Raw genomic sequence first — 18182 nt, forward strand, 5'->3', positions numbered from 1 at the left:
GCCCAGGGCACGATCCTGGAGACCGAGGATCGAATCCCACGTCGGGCTCCCGGTACATGGAGCCTGCTTCTCCCTCTGCCTGTGTCTCTGCCTCTCTCTCTCTCTCACTGTGTGCCTATCATAAATAAATTTCAAAAAATTAAAAAAAAAACGAAGAGCCTAATATATGCTAGCCTACAGATCATATATGCATATACAGAATATACTGTTCTGGTGTAGTCTATTTTCCTGCCTCTTATTTCTCCTAAATGTGTCTTTTGTGCTTGGATCAATTTTCCTAAAACATCTTTATGTTACTCCCTCACTCTGAACACCTTCATTGATTCCCTGTAGCTTGAGAAGAAACCAGAAGTCCTTGGTTGGCATCCATATTCAAGGCCTTCCACAATTTGAGCCAATATAACCTCCCATTGTCAGCATCTCTGGGCCCTTGAGGTGAAATCTGTACTCCAGCCAGGCTCATCGGGTCATGGTCCCTGCAATACTACTTGTGTTTCTCTTCCTTCATGACACTGTTGCTATCATTCTCTTGAGTGTGTCCCCATGCCATCATGTCTAAGTCACCCCCATTCTAGCTCCTGGCTCCACTTTTGCCGATGGTAATAACATCCACCTGTACTGCCATTGTGGCAGTGAGTTGAATGCTTTGTATGTTTCTCAGTCTGTACCTGTTTTCCTAAGTAGATAGCACATTTTAAAAATATATATATTTGAGAGAGAGAGAGAGAGAGAGACAGCGGGCAAGAGTGAGAGAGAGAGAGCATGAGTGGGGGGAGGGGGGAAGAGTGAGCAGGGGGAGAGGGAGAAGCAGACTCCTTGCTTAGCTGGAAGCTGGATGCAGGACTCCACCCCAGGACTCTTAGATCATGACCTGAGTGAGCTGAAGGCAGATGCGTAACCAACTAAGCCACCCAGGCACCCTAGATGGCACAATTTTTTTTTTTTAAGATTTTATTTATTCATGAGAGACACAGAGAGAGAGAGAGAGAGAGAGGCAGAGACACAGGCAGAGGGAGAAGCAGGCTCCATGCAGGGAGCCCCACGCAGGACTCGATCCCGAGTCTCCAGGATCAGGCCCTCAGCTGAAGGCGGCGCTAAACTGCTGAGCCACCCGGGCTGCCAGATAGCTGGCACAGTTTTAAGAAGAAACAAATGAAACATTTTGAATATTTCTTTGTGCCTTTTACAACTAAAGTGAAGCTTTGGACGTAGTCCTAGGATAAGCAATGAATGAATCAAATATAAATACAAAAATACAATTTAAGGTCAAGAATAAATAATTTTTATATTACCCGCTCCTCTTGCTTCTCCAGAAGCCCTGTGTAGAATATTAAAGTTTTTCCAAAGGGAATCAGTGCTCAAATACTTGAACTAAGCCTTTGTGGTTAGAATAAATGCAGAAAGCCTGGGTGTAGGCCTTGAGGAGCAGAACCGTTTGGCAGCAGTAAACACACAGCTTGATCTGAGCTTTATGGTGATTTTGGTAGAAGTGGTATTTATTTGCATGCTCTTGTTTGATAGCCGGTCAGGAGTGTCCCATTAATGCAGTCAGGGGGTCATGTTTTTAGGAATAATTTACGAAGCAGTTGCTTTGAATCTTTAAAGTAGACCAGTGATTCTCAATCTTTGAGTGCGTTGGAGCCTTCTGAGGGCTTTGTTAAAGCTCAAGACTGCTGGGCCCAGCCCCTCAATATTTCTGATTCACAGGGTCTGTGGTGGGGTCTGAGAGTGTGCATTTCTGCAAGTTCCCAGGTAGTGCTGAAGCTGCGGATGGAAGGACCACACTCTGAGTACCTCTGGATCAGACACCTGCCGTTTGATGGATGTTTATTTCAACCTTGGGAAATTCCCATGTACACATAGCATGCACATAAAGGCTGGGAGTCATAAAGCTGTTTTTAACATTGACCAAGAGTTTTGATGTGAACTTGAAAATGAAATGTGTGATTTATAAAATACAGTGTTTGATAGTTCCACATGTCCCTAGACCTTTATAAAATGTCGCTTTTTCTTTTTTTCTTTAAAAGGGGGGTGGAGAGGTTGGGGAGGGAAGGGCAGAGGGAGGGAAAGAGAAAGAATCTTAAGCAGGCTCCATGCCCAGCACAAGGCTCGATCTCACAACCCTGAGATCATGACCTGGGCCGAAGTAAAGAATTGGACGCCTGAGTGACTGAGCCACCCAGGCACCCCTACAATGTCATTTTTTAAAGATTTGTTTATTTATTTATTCATGAGAGAGAGAGAGAGAGAGAGAGAGAGAGAGAGGCAGAGACACAGGAGGAGGGAGAAGCAGGCTCCATGCCGGGAGCCTGATGTAGGACTCAATCCCAGGACTCCAGGATCGCACCCTGGGCCAAAGGCAGGTGCTAAACCGCTGAGCCACCCAGGGAATCCCCTACAATGTCATTTTTTTGAGAGTGCTTAAACATTTTAGGATTAGAAATATTTAGGCATCTCTTCTTAAAGAGCTCAAATGATTTTTATTATTTAAATACTAGTATGAAATAAAACTTTTCCAACGTATATCTTAATTTATTCTTAAAAGCTCAGTATAATTTGAGAGAAATAAAATATGGGTAAGTGGGAAAGCCATGGCATCATTAGCTAATTACAGTCTGCTGTAGCAAAACAAATCTTGCTCTGACCTGATACAGCATTTCATTTGAGGCTCACTGTGCCATTTGTTCAAGCCATCCTCTTGTTACCTTGAGAATTATTACAGACTTCATTTTGTTGCTGGATAAAACTGAGACCTGATAAAAGGTTCTGACTAGGGTTGTGATGCAGGAATTCATGAACCTTTATCCTAATCTTAGAGTGCTAGTGTCCTTGGGCTTCTGTTTAACTCTTTACCTACTAATGTATTTTGTTTTCTTTATTGAAAACATTGCTTTTAAAGGGCAGGTCGTGAGGGGTATCCACTTTTTCCCACTGCAGGGTTAGGGATGAGCATGAAAAATGCCTTCCTGAGTGTCTGTGAGATTGTATATGGATGTCCCACCAATGCTGGTGACCGAGCGGTTAAGAATATGTCATTTACGGCCTATCCGATAAAGAGCTAGTATCAAAATCTATGGAGAACTTATCAAACTCCACACCGAAAAACCAGTCAAGAAAAGGGCACCAGAAATGAACAGACATTTCTTCAGAGAAGACCTACAAATGGCCACCAGCCAACATGAAAAAATGTTCAACATCACTCAGCATAGGGGAAATACAAATCAAGACCACAATGAGATACCACCTCACTCCAGTCACAGTGGGTAAAATGAACAACTCCAGAAACAACAGATGTTGGCAAGGATGCAGAGAAAGGGGAATCCTTCTACACTGTTGGTGAGAATGCAAACTGCAGCCACTCTGGAAAACAGTATGGAGGTTTCTCAGAAAGTTAAAAATAAAACTACCTTATGACCCAGCAATTGTACTACTAGGTATTTACCAAAAAGATAGAAACCTAGTGATTCGAAGGGACACCTGCACCCCAGTGTTTATGGCAGCAGTGTCCACAGTAGCCCACAAATTATGAAAAGAGCCCAGATGTCCATTGACAGATGAATGGATAAAGAAAATGTGGTGTAGGGATGCCTGGGTGGCTCAGTGGTTGAGCATCTGCCTTCAGCTCAGGTCATGATCCCGGGGTCCTGGGTCCTATGTGATTGAGTCCTGCATCAGGTTCCCCACAGGGAGGAGCTTCTCCCTCTGCCTATGTCTCTGCCTCTCTCTCTGTGTCTCTCATGAATAAATAAATACATAAATAAATAAGATGTGGTATATACATACAATAGAATATTACTCACCCATCAAAAAGAATGAAATCTTACCATTTGCAACAGCGTGGATAGAACTTGAGGGTGCTACACTAATAAGCAAGATAAGTCAGCAGAGAAAGATAATTATATGATCTCACGCATATGGGATTTAAGAAACAAAATAGATGAACATGGGGGAAGGCAAGGAAAAATAAGATAAAAACAGAAGGAGGCAAACTGTAAAAGACTCTTAATTCTAGAAAACAAGCTGAGAGTCACTGGAGGGGAGGTGAATAGGGGGATGGGGTACCTGGGTGACGGGCATTAAGGAGGACCCATGATGTCATGAGCACTGGGTGTTTATGCAACTAATGAATCACTAAATTCTACCCCTGAAACATAATACACTGTATTTTAACTAAATGGAATTCAAATTAAAAAAATTTTAAAGCATATGTCTTTTGTTCCTTCTCTGATTTAAACATCTATATAATTTGGCATTTTTGCAAAATTTGGATTGCTTATGTGTAATCAGGAAAACAGTGAAGACACAATATTAAACACAAAAGAATTAGCTACTGAAAACCACCTGTTAATGCCATGAAATTGGTGTTTAAAATAAGAAAAAGTAGGGAAGTTCAGGAGGAGAGAATGCATGTGTGCCTTCTCCGGGTGCAGTGTAGAATAGTGGAGTTGGAGTTTCTCATCTCATTATCTAGGAAAAGGAGAGAAGAAAGAAAAAAAAGTGTCTGCCTTTGGCTCAGGTTGTGATCTCAGGGTCCTGGGATGGAGACCTGAGTCGGGAGTCGGACTCCCTGCTCAGTGGGGAGTCTGCTGGTCCCTGACTTGTGCTCGCTCTCTCAAATAAATAAAATCTTTAAAAAAAAAAAAATGAGGCCGTGAAAATACTTTCTGGAGCTTGTCCCCATTTTATGTTTTTAAATATTTCTGTGTATTTTTATTTATTTATTTTTCTTTCTCCTTCCACATTCAGCCAGCTGACACTCTGAGCACCTGCTCTGGGCCACGTGTCGACTGTTTGCAGAATTTCTGTCCACTGGCTTCTCTAGGCTTACATATGCTCAACCCTTCTCTGTGGTTTAAAAGTGAAATAACACCTTATTACTCCTTGGAGCTTCTGTGTCTTCCTCACATTTATTTCGATGCCTGGCTACTTGGAAAACCATTACGGCATGGGTCCCTGCTGCAGATGCTGACTGCTGGGTGTCCAGCAGTGTGCTGGGTACAGGGATGCACAAGCGAGCCCCGCAGCAAGGGCCTGCCTGCTGTATCTACATTCCAGCCAGGAGAAGGTTCTTGGCTGTTCTGGAGGCTCATCTGCTATTTCCTCCTCGATCTCTGGCAAGTTGCAGCTCCTTCCACTAGAAAAAGCCACATGGTCCTGAAGACCTGGTCTCAGCTGGTCTTTTCCAGAATGGATTTGCTTGATCTCTTAGCAGCAATTGACAAGGCATCCCCGGCCGCTCCAGGATCCACATCAGCGGTGGCCTGTGTGACATATTGTTCTGTCCTCGGGCTGCACCCAGGCTCCCTTCTCTTCTCCCAGAACACACTCTTTTGTTACAACTCCCTCCTCCTCTCCCCAGAGGCAGCCAGAACCTTCTGGGCTCCTGGGTCTCCACTGTCCGCCCCTCTGCCAGAAGCGTGCTTTCTCACCCTTGCTTGTAGCCTTCATAGGCCTCCCAGGTCTCCACCATTCAGCAGAACACAGGCCTCCCTCTCCTTTGGCACCAGGCTTTCCCCCCCACCCCCGCCCCCGCCGTCAGCCTCCCTGCCTCCTCCTGCGTCCTCCTTCTGATGTCCTGCCAGCCCCTCCAGTTCTACTGAGTTACGTCTCCCTGTCCATGGCATAGGCTCCTCAGTCCTGGTTGCAGGCCTGCTGTGTCTTCGCTTGTCCTAAGATTGCCACCAGGTAAATGGCTCCAGAACACAGATATGACCCTGAAATCCTCCGAGGTCCTGCAGGGTTGGGAGGGCTGGGTGAAGGCTTCTCCATCCCTTGCTCCAGCTCTGCCTCTCCTCCCCGCACCCCAGCCAGTTCTCCAACCCCACCTCCCTGTCCAGCACTTCCCAACTCTACTACATTCCTGCTCCCATTGCTTTGTCCTTGCTGTCCTTTTATCAGCACTCTTGTTCGCTTTTTTTCACCTCTTTTCTGCTTCTCCATGAAAGTGCAGCTGGGGTGCAGTTTTCCCCCAAGATCTCTCTGATCCTTTCTAGGCTGCAGGTCATCTTTCCAGCCTTTGGATTTCCATAAAACATATGGGTCTTCCAGTATTATGTGATAATCCTTGCTGTTATTTATAATCCCATCACATGTTTCACCCTAGATGGTAGACTTCCTGGGAGGGGGCATCCTGACCCCTTGCAGCCATTTCAGGTACCTGGACCTACTCTTTGAACATTGTTTCATGGATGTCCATTGGAGAGATGACTGAGAAGTCTGCTTGTTTACTGGAATCGACACAGTTTTAAAATCTAGACCCAGGGTTGAGAAATTACAGCCTTCAGGCAGCTTCAGCCCACTGCTTGTGTTTGTCAATAAAGTTTTATTGGAAACACAACCACTCAGCGACCTGGACGTTCTGCAGTTGAATGGCTCACAGCCTGAAATAGTGATTAACTGACCTTTTACAGAAGAAGTTTGTCTACCCTCCTTATATACCATTGTCCAGACTTGTAAAGGATACAGTATCAGCTGTGGAAGGAAGTGAAAGAAACAATGTTTGCTTAAACTCCTAGCCTTTTGCTTTGGCTCTTTGACATATCTTTGTGACTACCATAGTTAGGGCCCTGGGATTTTTCTATTACGTTATTTAAAGTGAAGTATGATTAATTTTGTTGTAAAAATGATGGGGATAGCCAAATTAGCTAGATTTGATCTCTAATTTCTTAACATTAGGACTACTTGGGTAGAAGTTAGATCTGGTCAAACTTTAGGTTACTAATGTTTTTGTCATTCTCAGTAAAAATCAGCAAGGTCTGATTTTTAAAAATTTTTTTTTTTTTTTAAAAAACCAGCAAGGGTCTGCCAGCTGTGTCGTGAGTTATACCAGCCTTAGAAACTGGTCCTTGGGGGATCCCTGGGTGGCTCAGCGGTTTTAGAGCCTGCCTTTGGCCCAGGGCATGATCCTGGAGTCCTGGGATCGAGTCCCACATTGGGCTCCCTGCGTGGAGCCTGCTTCTCCCTCTGCCTGTGTCTCTGCCTCTCTCTCTCTCTCTCGGGGCCTCTCATGAATAAATAAAGAAAAATTAAAAAAAAGAAAAAAGAAAAGAAACTGGTCCTTGGGACGCCTGGGTGGCTCGTCTGCCTTCGGCTCAGGTGTGATCCCAGGGGCTCCAGATGGGAGGAGCCTGCTTCTCCCTCTGCCTGTGTCTCTCTGTGTCTCATGAATAAATAAATAAAATCTTAAAAAAAAAGAGAGAGAGAAAGAAACAGGTCCTTTATTTTGGCCCTAGGAGGAAGCAGCTCAATTCAGTGCCTTGCTCTGCCCCTTTGCAGATGAGGAAGGCCGTAGGTCGCCATTAGAGCTGAAGTTTTGTGGATCTCCACATTAACACCATATGGTCTTTTTTTTTCTTTCTAGAGGGACGCATGGTCATCCAGGATATTCCTGCCGTCACCAGCAGAGGGCACGTGGAGAACACACCTGACCTGGTCTCTGACTCCACCTACTACAGCAGCTTTTACCAGCCTTCTCTGTTTCCTTACTACAACAATCTGTACAACTACCCGCAGTACTCCATGGCCTTGGCTGCTGATTCCTCTTCTGGGGACGTGGGAAGCCCCCTCGGGGGGTCCCCTGTGAAGAATAGCCTTCGGAGCCTCCCAGCACCTTACGTGCCTGGTCAGACAGGAAACCAGTGGCAGGTAAGAGGTTATCCAGAGCGACTGGATAGGTCAGGAGCACACATGGACACACATATGACCAGTGCAGCACACATGTGTGTACCCATTAGGCCAAAGGCGTAAAAAAAAAAAAAAGTTCACTGTTCCATGATATCATGTGACCCCCGAGGCTGGCTGCAGGAACTGTGAAGGAGGATGCATGTATGGGTTTGCATTTTGGCAATTTTACTTTTCTCATTTTTCACTCTCATTTTGCGTAAATACCCAGCTGGCTGGAGTCAGATTCACCAGGGGCTCACTGTGTGAGGTCTCATCACCTCCAGGCTCACCCCTAGTTTCTTTGAGCAGTTTAGAACGTTCTGGATGCAGCCTTCTGCGTGGCAGTAATCTTAGTGATGAATTTGCACCCTGGGAGGGCAAAGTGTCATCATCTGTGTGTTTGCATGGAAGCAAGGTAAGAAAAGGAATGAGGTTACTGTCATTCTGTGCCAGATTAGGTTTTTGTTTTTGTTTTTGTTGTTTTTTTTTAAGCTGAGAATGAAGGTCCTCAATCATACTCTTAGTGTGCAATCAGGAGCTTTTAAATTAACATCTGGGGTAAAACTAAGCATTTTGCATTGTCAGGGAAGGAGCATTTTTCTAGAGCTGTAAAGCTCCCTCAGATTTAACCATTTCTATCATGGAGTATGTTGGGTAGGAGATAGAAGCGCTGAAAGCATTCCCAGGCTGGGTCACCAAGCTGCAGGAGTGTGGACACATGAGTGATTGCATGCACCACCTCCAAGCCCCCTTCTGACCGTCAGATGGGAGAACTATTCTTACTTTGGGTACATTTGCCAGCTCAGGTTTTGTCAACTGGGCTTTGATTCCAATACAAGGGGACAGATGTATTTGGGGGTTTAGGGCAAATCTTTGACCTTCTATTACCCACTTTAAAAGAAAAAAAAGTGGGTTGAAATTTTCCTGTGAGCGATTCTATTCCATTTTGTATTTTTTAGGTGTGGGGATGTTCTTAATATTCAAGCCACCCCACTTTTTGGATTCTCTCACTACCCTTAGGGATCAGACTTCTTCAACCTGTTCATATGTTTGCCTTAATCTACTGGGCTACATGTTTTCATAAGTTTTCCATACATTTTATTTTTAGAATCATACTTTTTAAAAAAAGATTTTATTTCTCCATGAGACATGATTTTTAAAATCATACTTTTTAAAAAAAGATTTTATTTATTTATTTATTTATTTATTTCTCCATTATCTCCATGAAATAAATAAATTTTATTTATTTCTCTACCGAGAGGGGCAGAATCATAGGCAGAGGGAGAAGCAGGCTCTCTGCAGGGAGCCCGGTGTGGGACTTGATCCCAGGACCCCAGGATCATGACCTGAGCCGAAGGCAGACACTCAGCCACTGAGCCATCCAGGCGTCCCCAGAATCATAAACTTTTTAAAAAAGAGACTTTTAAAGCATTGGGAGTGAGAACTCAGAATAACATGATTGTAGAGGAACTGCAGTGATTTATGAATCTTCAGCCTGGACCGCTACAAGCCTCTCCAAGTGCCAGTTGGATATTATTATTGGGGGTAGGTTTTAGGTTGATTTTTATCAGAGACTCTCCTCTCTGAAAGGAGAAAGAAGTCTCCTGTAATTCTGAAAACGAAAAACAACAAAAAATGCACATCCTGTAGATTCCCAGGAAGCAAGACTTACTTTTGAAGCATCCTGGTTTTCTGGCTCCTTCCAGGCTTTAAGAATAAAGTAGGAAGGTGAACCTGTTGGCTTATGAGAAAAAGGATGAGAAAAAAATCTTAAGTGTTTTCTGAAAGAAAGCCAGCAAGATCATGATCAGCATTACAGTAGAGTCGAACATGTCCTCCTACTTTGTCAGAATCTTTCAGCAGGTGTATGATGGCAGATGGCATATGATGCTGGACACATTAATGTTTCTTATTCCACCTGGAAAGCATGGGAAGGGCATGGCAGAGGTCGTGGGTTTCCTTGGAGGTCTCTAACCAAGTCCTCCCTCTGAGGGACAGCCAGGAGGAGACGGGGTCTCTCAGCCACCCTCCTTGCCTGATCTTGGAGAGATGTCTCAGGTGCTGTGGGTGAAGAGCGAGTTCCTTAAGGGCAAGTTCCTGCACCCTCTCCTTTGCTGCACCCTCTGTCCAGCAGGTGGGAGGGAGAATCTTTCCCAAACTTTCTTAGTCCTGTGGGGAACGGCAGTTTGGATGCTGTTTGCACTGTCTCTGGCACCACCACTTACAGAGAGAGGTGTCCCTGCTTAGCCACCCAGGAGAGATGCCAAGACATCATTTAATACATGAGTTTGTTTTCCCAGAAGGCTGGGCTTAAGAGTTTTTTTTTCTTCTCCAGTCGCCGTTGGCAATCTATTCTCACATAACAAATTATTTTGCAGAAATAGATCCCTCTCTGCTACTGTAGTGGAAGTCCATTCCTCTTAGTAAGTAATAGCGCCAGGAATGACAGCTAGCATTTCCTAAGCGGTGAGTCCTCCTCGTAGCCCCAGGAAGCATAGCGTGTGGTCTCCTCTTTACAGCGGAGGATTGAGACTCAGAGGGCTGACTTAGCCAAGGTCACACAGTCACCAAACAGGAGGGCTGGAGTTCGAATCTCTCTGTCTGGCTCCACAGTGTTTCTCAGCACTGTTGGGTTACCACTGGATCTACCATAAACTCAGGGCCCTGGGAACCACCATCAATTAATAGGAACACTAAGGCCGCCTTCTTTAGTTCTTTAGGGCTTAGAATTTCTACCTAAGTGCTTTGCTTTTCATTGGGGGAATCTTCTTGGAAAGAAGAAACCTCATCTGGTTTTCTGGAAACCTCATCTGATTTTCTGTCTTCCCTCGTGGAGGTTGGAATAGGCAGAAACTTCCAGAACAGTGCCCATGATGGCTGCGAGAGAGGCCTCTGAAGCTTTCCTGTCGTCTTGGCAGTTAGTGTTCGAAATATGCTGCATTCCCTGCTATCAGAAAGTTGCTTTTGGAGTCTGCATACACATTTCCTTGAATGCGATTATCAGTAAAGCATATTTAGGCAACCTACAATGTTTCTGTAACCTAGAAAATGATCCTCACAATTGAGATGTGGGGACTTGACCATGTGGCCTCTCCATCCCTTCTAAGTCTGAGGCTGTAAAAGGGTCTGTGGATTAACCTTATAACCAGATATATATACAAGTTTGACTTAAAGCCTTGTTGTCATGCCCACAAAAATTAGTTTTCTTGGAAATAAACTCCTAATATTAAAAATGCAAGAGCCTGCTAGGTGCAAGCAGCCAGTTTGCAAATAGGGCAGGTGACTGTCAGTCCAGTGATTATCAGAGCTGCAGTGGGTCCTGTTCATTCCAGTTCACCCCATCCTGCTCCAGAGGTCTGGAGCAAAAGGGATTCACTCAGCATACACAGCTAGTGGATGATAGAGCCTGGCCGAAAGACTAGGTCTATTGGTTTAGGGAAACATGGAGTCTGGTGTGGGAAAATCCATATTGACTTCTAACTTGTAATCCAGTTTTTTTTTTTTTTTGAGCAAAATACAAAATAGCCTTTGAGTCTCTGTGTCTTGGTCTGTGAAGAGGGCATAGTACCACCTTCACAGAACTGTTGCCTGGATACGTGTGAAGTAAAGTGATTACTGCATGCAGAAGATTCTGTGTGTACACCGACAAAGGCTGTGCCAGTGTTGGCTGCGGTGAATTTTTTCATTAATCCTTATTTTTTTAAATCTATTTGATTTTCAGGCTGCGGTGAATTTTTTCATTAATCCTTATTTTTTAAATCTATTTGATTTTCAGGCTGCGGTGAATTTTTTCATTAATCCTTATTTTTTTAATCTATCTGATTTTCAGCCTTCTTTTTATATGTATTCTAGTTATCTCAGTCCCCTTTGTAATGAGATACAGTATATATAAGGCCCATTTTAGTTACTATTGGAAGACTGTGATATGAATATGGGCCAAGTTTGTATGTGGAATAGTTTTTTAAGATTTTATTTATTTATTTGAGAGAGAGCGAGAGAGAGCATGAGTAGGGGGGAGGGCTAGGGGTAGAAACAGACTCCCCGCTGAACAGGAAGCCCGATGTCGGACTCGATCCCAGGACCCTGAGATCACAACCTGAGCCAAAGGCAGACGCTTTACCTACTGAGCCACCCAGGAGCCCTGTGGAATAATTTTTACAGGGTTGGGGAAGAAAGAATGTATTCCACTTAGCAAATAGAAAACTGAAAACAGAGATAGATTACAATGATGCAACGTATGTTTAAGATGTGTATGTGATAGAGAAGTATTAATAGTGAACACCTACAAATAATATGTAAAACTAGTAAGTGTCACTGCTATTAATAAGAACTGGACAACTCACTTTTTTAAAAATTTATTCATGAGCTACAGAGAGAGAGAGAGAGAGAGGCAGAGACACAGGTCAAGGGAGAAGCAGGCTCCATGCAGGGAGCCCGATGTGGGACTCGATCCCGGGTCTCCAGGATCACGCCCTGGGCTGAAGGTGGCGCTAAAACACTGAGCCACCCGGACTGCCCATCACTTTTTAAACAAATTGTTAGGAGAACACCTGAGTGTCCTGGAATTGAGTCCTCGCAGGGAGCCCACTTCTCCCTCTGCCTGTATCTCTGTCTCTCTCTGTGTCTCTCATGAATAAATAAATAAAATCTTTAAAAAAAATAATAAGATAAGTTGTTAGGGTAGGAGTGTAGGGAACCACCATCGAAGCTCTGGCCCTGTGGTTTCAGGAAGGTGCGCTGCCTCGGTTCTTGGGCCCATGCCCTGCGCCCCCTGGTGGAAGCTTCCTGGGGGAAGGCGGCCTGTGGGTGCCCCCTTGCTTTTCCTGTTTTCCCACCATTGTGTCCCACAGCTGCATGCGGGGAGCCCTGGGCTGGTCTCCTTCCCCTGGTTCGACGCTGGCTCAGCCTGGAAGGCCCGAATCTCCAGCAGCGTCTCCTCCAGCTACTTTTTTGACTGATGCTAGGAGCTGACTTCTTCCTCACTCCTGGCTGGAGCAAGTCACCATTCTATGAGTTACCTTCCTTCCCGTGCCGCTCCATGTTTCAGTGTGTGTTGTGGGGGGCAGCATGCCTGTTTCTCAACAAAGCACTCCTTTCTGACTCCTAGAAAAAAACTGACAGAAGTGGAGATCATCATAATCTTTTTTAAAGATTTTATTTATTCATGAGACACACAGAGAGAGGCAGAGATATAGGCAGAGGGAGACGTATGTGGGGAACCTGATGCGGGACTCCATCCCAGGACCCTGGGATCACGGCCTGAGCCAAAGGGAGATGCTCAACCCCTGAGCCATCCAGGCATCCCCCATCATAATTTTTTAAAGCTAGTCTTCTAAGAGATTAGTAGGGAGGGCTTAGAATTATTTGCAGAGAGAGACCATTGACATTTTATTGTAAAGGTGAGGCCTCTGGTTAAGTGTCCCTATAAAATCATGCAATGCCACAAATAATTATTGAGCACCTACTAAGTGCCCAACCTATTAAATGAAATAGGGCAGTGTAGTAGGTCAGCCTCCCAGCTCTTGAGACTCGTCTGTGTTAATGTCCTGCGCGCTGAGAGCTGGTGTAACCGCTCTGGGTCTGCCTCCAGCCTCTGCAGATTTGTGGCCCAATCACATATTCCTGTCCTGTTGTGAAACAGGACTAACATTTGTGACACTAGAACAGACTGACGATGAATGGCTGGTTTCACTGACCAGCAGCTCAATTCCACTTCTGCATTTAATTGCCTGCAAAAGCTGTTTATTGCCTTGTGCACTCCTCCACGGCAACATTATCTCTTAAATAAACATGTTGTACCAGGTTGACAAGGGAGAGGTGCATAGCAAGTGAGCAGAAATAAATACGGGAGGGCTCGTAGCTGTACCTGGGGTCTCCTTTCAGTTCTTCTGGCAGGGGACCTCTGGGCTTGCTTTTTTGGAAGCTGGTGCCCCTAGATATGTAGACTCCCAGGTAGACTTCTCATTCCCACCACGGTTCGGGTGTGGTCAGAATGGCAACACAGGTGATTTCATTCCTTCTGGTGGTTATTTTGGGCTCAGTCTGAAGTGTCTTTTTTTTTTTTTTTAAGATTTATTTATTTATTTATTTACTTATTTATTTATTTATTTATTTATGATAGACACAGAGAGAGAGAAAGAGAGGCAGAGACACAGGCAGAGGGAGAAGCAGGCTCCATGCAGGGAGCCCGATGTCGGGACTCGATCCCGGGACTCCAGGATGGCACCCTGGGCCAAAGGCAGGTGCCAAACCGCTGAGCCACCCAGGGATCCCGAAGTCTGAATTGTCTTATGATATGCTTGCGCATTCATGATTATGCAACTCACCAGATGTGTTCATTTATTAAATAAGCATGCACAGGGGCACCTGGATGGCTCAGTGGTTGAGCACCTGCCTTTGATTCAGGTCATGATCCCGGGGTCCTGGGATCAAGTCCCGCATTGGACTCCCCTGCATGGAGCCTGCTTTTCCCTCTGCTTATGTCCTGCCCCTCTATCAGTGCGTCTCTCATGAATAAATAAATAAAATCTTAAAAAAAAAAAAAAAACATGCATGGAGATCCTACTGTGTGTTAGGGATCTGCTCCTGGACCAAACAGACAAAAATACAAAAAGCAGGTCTTGGGGGAAGGGTGCTGTGATCAATTGGAAAGAGATTGGAATTTGAGAGTCATGTAAATAGCCCTGGGCTTGAAACTGAGATACAGGCAGGAAGGCAAACTGGATTCTCACATCTGGGGCACAGAGTAGGGGCCCCCTTGTGAGCATTCCTGGGATGGCCCTCTAGCACCTTTGATGGGCTGGGGCCAGCAGGCCAGGCAGAGGCTTACAAAAGCCCTAGCCCTTTGAAGCCTGCCCCATGATGGTCTCTGTCTTACAGCAGGCAGCCTGATGGGGCCCGTTTTCATATGGCTTCTTTTCATTACTGTTGCTCAGCATCACAATCTGTTAGCTAAAAAGATTGAGAGGAAGTGACTTCTTGAACATATGCTGTGTAGGGGGCAGGAACGGTCCCTCCTCATCTAGAACTTGGAAGTCCCACAGGAGGGTCCCGGGCAAGTGTAGGTGGTTTAAACCTGGCTTCCCTCCCTATCTTCCCAGGGAGACCATTCTAATTAATATTCAATATATATTTTTTTAAGTTTCATTTATTTATGCAGGAGAGACACACAGAGAGAGGCAGAGACGTAGGCAGAGGGAGACGTAGGCAGAGGGAGAAGCAGATGTAGGTCCTGGTGAGCCCGATGCGGGACTTGATCCCAGGACCTCAAGATCACACCCTGAGTCAAAGGCAGATGCTCAACCACTGAGCCACCCAGGGATCCCTAATAGTATTTTTAAATATTCCTAGATTTAAAAAAAACACCATGTCTGAGAAAAGGAAGCAGAATGCAAAATCCACTTCAGTTTTTAAGGTGAAGCAGACTTGAGATACATTTTTACGTAGCTGAGAAAGTTGGAGTGATTTGTGGACCACCGCTGGTCATAGGAGAGCCAGGCCCCAGCCCTGGGCCCTCGACCCTTGGTCAGGTGCTCTCTCTTCAGTCCTGTGATCTCCGGGCCTTTCCCTCCAAACCGTCTCCACCTGGCTGGTTAAGCTAGCTGAGGCTTCTCCTTTTATTTTTTTTTTATTTTTATTTTTTTAAATTTATTTATGATAGTCACAGAGAGAGAAAGGGAGAGGCAGACACACAGGAGGAGGGAGAAGCAGGCTCCATGCCGGGAGCCTGACGTGGGACTCGATCCTGGGACTCCAGGATCGCGCCCTGGGCCAAAGGCAGGCGCCAAACCGCTGTGCCACCCAGGGTTCCCCTGAGGCTTCTCCTTTTAGAGCAAGCTGGTTATTGGCCACTATCTGTTGATGGAAGGACACTGTTTTTTTTCTCAAGAAAGAAAAACTGACAAAGTTTGCCAGCAGTCACAAGAAGAGTTTATGAGAAGAAATTCAATTTAAAGCATTTCAAGCGATTTCTTTCCTTAGGAAAAGGTAATTAAAATAGATGTGGGTTTGCCTTGAGCTGTTAGCGCTAAACAATCTTTATTTGGTTCCTTAAAGAGGCATTAGACATAAGCTTAGGTTGATGGAAAGTGTCAGGTTCTATTGCTGTGATGTGGTATATTTATTTTGTATCTGACCACTTCTGTAAACTCTGTAATTCTAGTAATTTTCTAGTTGCTTATTTTGGGATATCCAGGTTAGACACAGAGAAATGGTGGTACTGCCATTTCCCCGCAAATACCTCCAGTTCTCATACATGTTCTCAGTGCGTTACTCAGTTTCCATACCAGCAATGGATGTTGGTGTCATCTTATTTTACTGGGAATGTGTATAGTGGTTCACTATCCTCGTGCTGGTTTTTGCAGAGAAAGGAGAAAATAAGGACAAGTGAGTATTTCTTAAAGCTCAATTACTCAAGTCAAAAAACTGTTTTTAGGGACCCCTGGCTGGCTCAGCCAGTAGAACATACAACTCTTGATCCTTGAGGTCATGACTTCAAGTCCACACTGGGTGTAGATCTTACTTTAAAAAAATTTTTTTAATTGTTTTTATTGAGAGTTTGCCCTTCCAACATTTTGTAAAACTAAAAGCATCTTGGGGAACCTGGGTGACTCAGTGGTTGAGCATCTGCCTTTGGCTCAGGTCGTGATCCCAGGGTCCTGAGATTCAGTACCTGCATTGGGTTCCCCGGGGGGATCCTGCTTCGCCCTCTGCCTGTGTCTCTGTCTCTCTCTCTGTGTCTCTCATGAATAAATAAATGAAATCTTAAAAAAAAAACCCAAAACTAAAATGATCCTATTAGGTGGCAGGATTTCTTTTTGTATAAATGCCCTCAGTTGGCAACACTACTGCTGTCCCTCCCCATCTCTTTCTCTTGTATGTCTTACTAGTCTGCAGTCCAGAGAGTCTGGAAACCTCTGTCAGTCATCGCGTCACCATGACAACAGCAAAGTTCTCTGGGTCTTCACCTGGATTTTTTAGTGATTGTGTCCACTTAATGCTCAGCTTCACTCTTTGTAGGTGAAGTGCTATGGTCTTTTTCTTCCTTTTTTTTTTTTTTTTTTTTTTTAAATGGTAGTTCTGTGAAGGCTCCGCATTTTGTCAGACTCCCTCCGGTGCACCGCACATGGGCCCTGCTGTCCGGTTCAGTGAGGGTTTGGGACTTGGCTAGGTCAGAGGGCCAGTCTCAGGAATCTTCTATTTAAGGAAGCATGCAAGTCCCTACAGACCTGGGAAAGTCTGGAGCCAGTGAAAGGAAGGTGTGGGGCTTCTCCCAAGGTTATGACCTTGTTGCTTCTATTGTGAACTTTCCCTTCCTTCGATGACTCCATTTATCACTTTTTGTTTTCTAAGATTTTATTTATTTATTCACAAGAGACATAAGAGGGAGAGGCAGAGAGACATAGGCAGAGGGAGAAGCAGGCTGGCTCCCTGGGGGGAGCCCGATGCAGGACTCGATCCCAGGAGCCTGGGATCATAACCTGAGCCACCCAGGCGTCCCACATTTATCACTTTCTGAGGCTTACTGCCTCTTTTGGTTCTTCTGTTTTAAGGAGAAAGAACAACTCGAGTGTCCCGGGGCCTTTGCAACATAATCTCAATCCTGTGGGGAGCAAGCTTCTATGGGTCAGGGACCCAAAGGTGCAGCAGTGGCAGGATTCCTGAGACTCTCCAAGCTGTGCAGCCCCAATGAGTGCAGTCCCCACTCTCTGCCTCCCAACTTCCACCTTACTAACAAGCCTTTGCAGGGAGGAATTGCTGTTTTGTCTTGTTTTAGACGATGCCAAGACATAGTCATGGCAGGCATCGCCTGGTGTTTATTATGTCCTTCCCTGAAGGTATTGCTATGTCATTTCACAGATTAGGAATGCTCGGTGGTTTGCACACTTCTGAGCCCATGGCCAGAGCAGGTGTTCGTGGGATTTGGTGGCTGTGGTGACAGTAGGGCCCAGTGGCTCTGGGCCTGGGACAAAGCTGCAGGAGGTGGTGGGCATTTCAGACAGATGGCAAGAGGTGGGGTGAGGGATGTCTCCTAACTGCAGCAGGGTACACAGCAGGCATTTTTTGCAGGCTGTTGTGATTCAAGACGTATGGATGACAGGAGAAAGCAGAGCTGACCTCTGGAAACCCAGCCCTGGGGCCAGCGATGTTGACTCTGAAAACATCTAGGGCCAGGGGCCAGACCTTGGACATCCTCAGCCTGGCTGGGGCTGTCCAGTAGCATCCAGGCAATTCAGGTGGAGCATAATAACCTCAGTACTTAGGAACCTGGGGCGACTCTGGGACACCCAGGACCATCCTACAGGTTCATTTCCATTCGGACACAAGTTCACTGTGATCTGTTGGAAAACAGATCAGTTGGAAAACCTTGCAAAGGGCTGGTGTACCCCAGGGACTGCTTCATATTCAATTGGAGGCAGAAAAAAAATGCATCATCAGTCTGTTGTGAGATTGTTACATAACCCGGTCTCTGACACAGCAGCATCAGGTTAATAAATAATACAGTCATCGGGGGATTCCGT

At 45.3% G+C, this 18182-nt stretch overlaps 1 protein-coding gene across 5 annotated transcripts in view; it reads left to right on the plus strand.

The window, feature by feature from the left end:
* Window positions 1-18182, plus strand: part of DMRT1 (doublesex and mab-3 related transcription factor 1) — a 113418-nt gene that overhangs the window by 37125 nt on the left and 58111 nt on the right. For all 5 annotated transcript variants that reach the window (XM_038527159.1, XM_038527161.1, XM_038527162.1 and 2 more), the window contains exon 3: window positions 7361-7644. In XM_038527159.1, the coding sequence (XP_038383087.1) occupies window positions 7361-7644 (284 nt within the window). The remainder of the gene's footprint in view (window positions 1-7360; window positions 7645-18182) is intronic.

This window comes from Canis lupus, chromosome 1 (assembly GCF_011100685.1).
Source record: "Canis lupus familiaris isolate Mischka breed German Shepherd chromosome 1, alternate assembly UU_Cfam_GSD_1.0, whole genome shotgun sequence".
In the NCBI taxonomy this organism is placed as follows: Eukaryota; Metazoa; Chordata; class Mammalia; order Carnivora; family Canidae; genus Canis; species Canis lupus.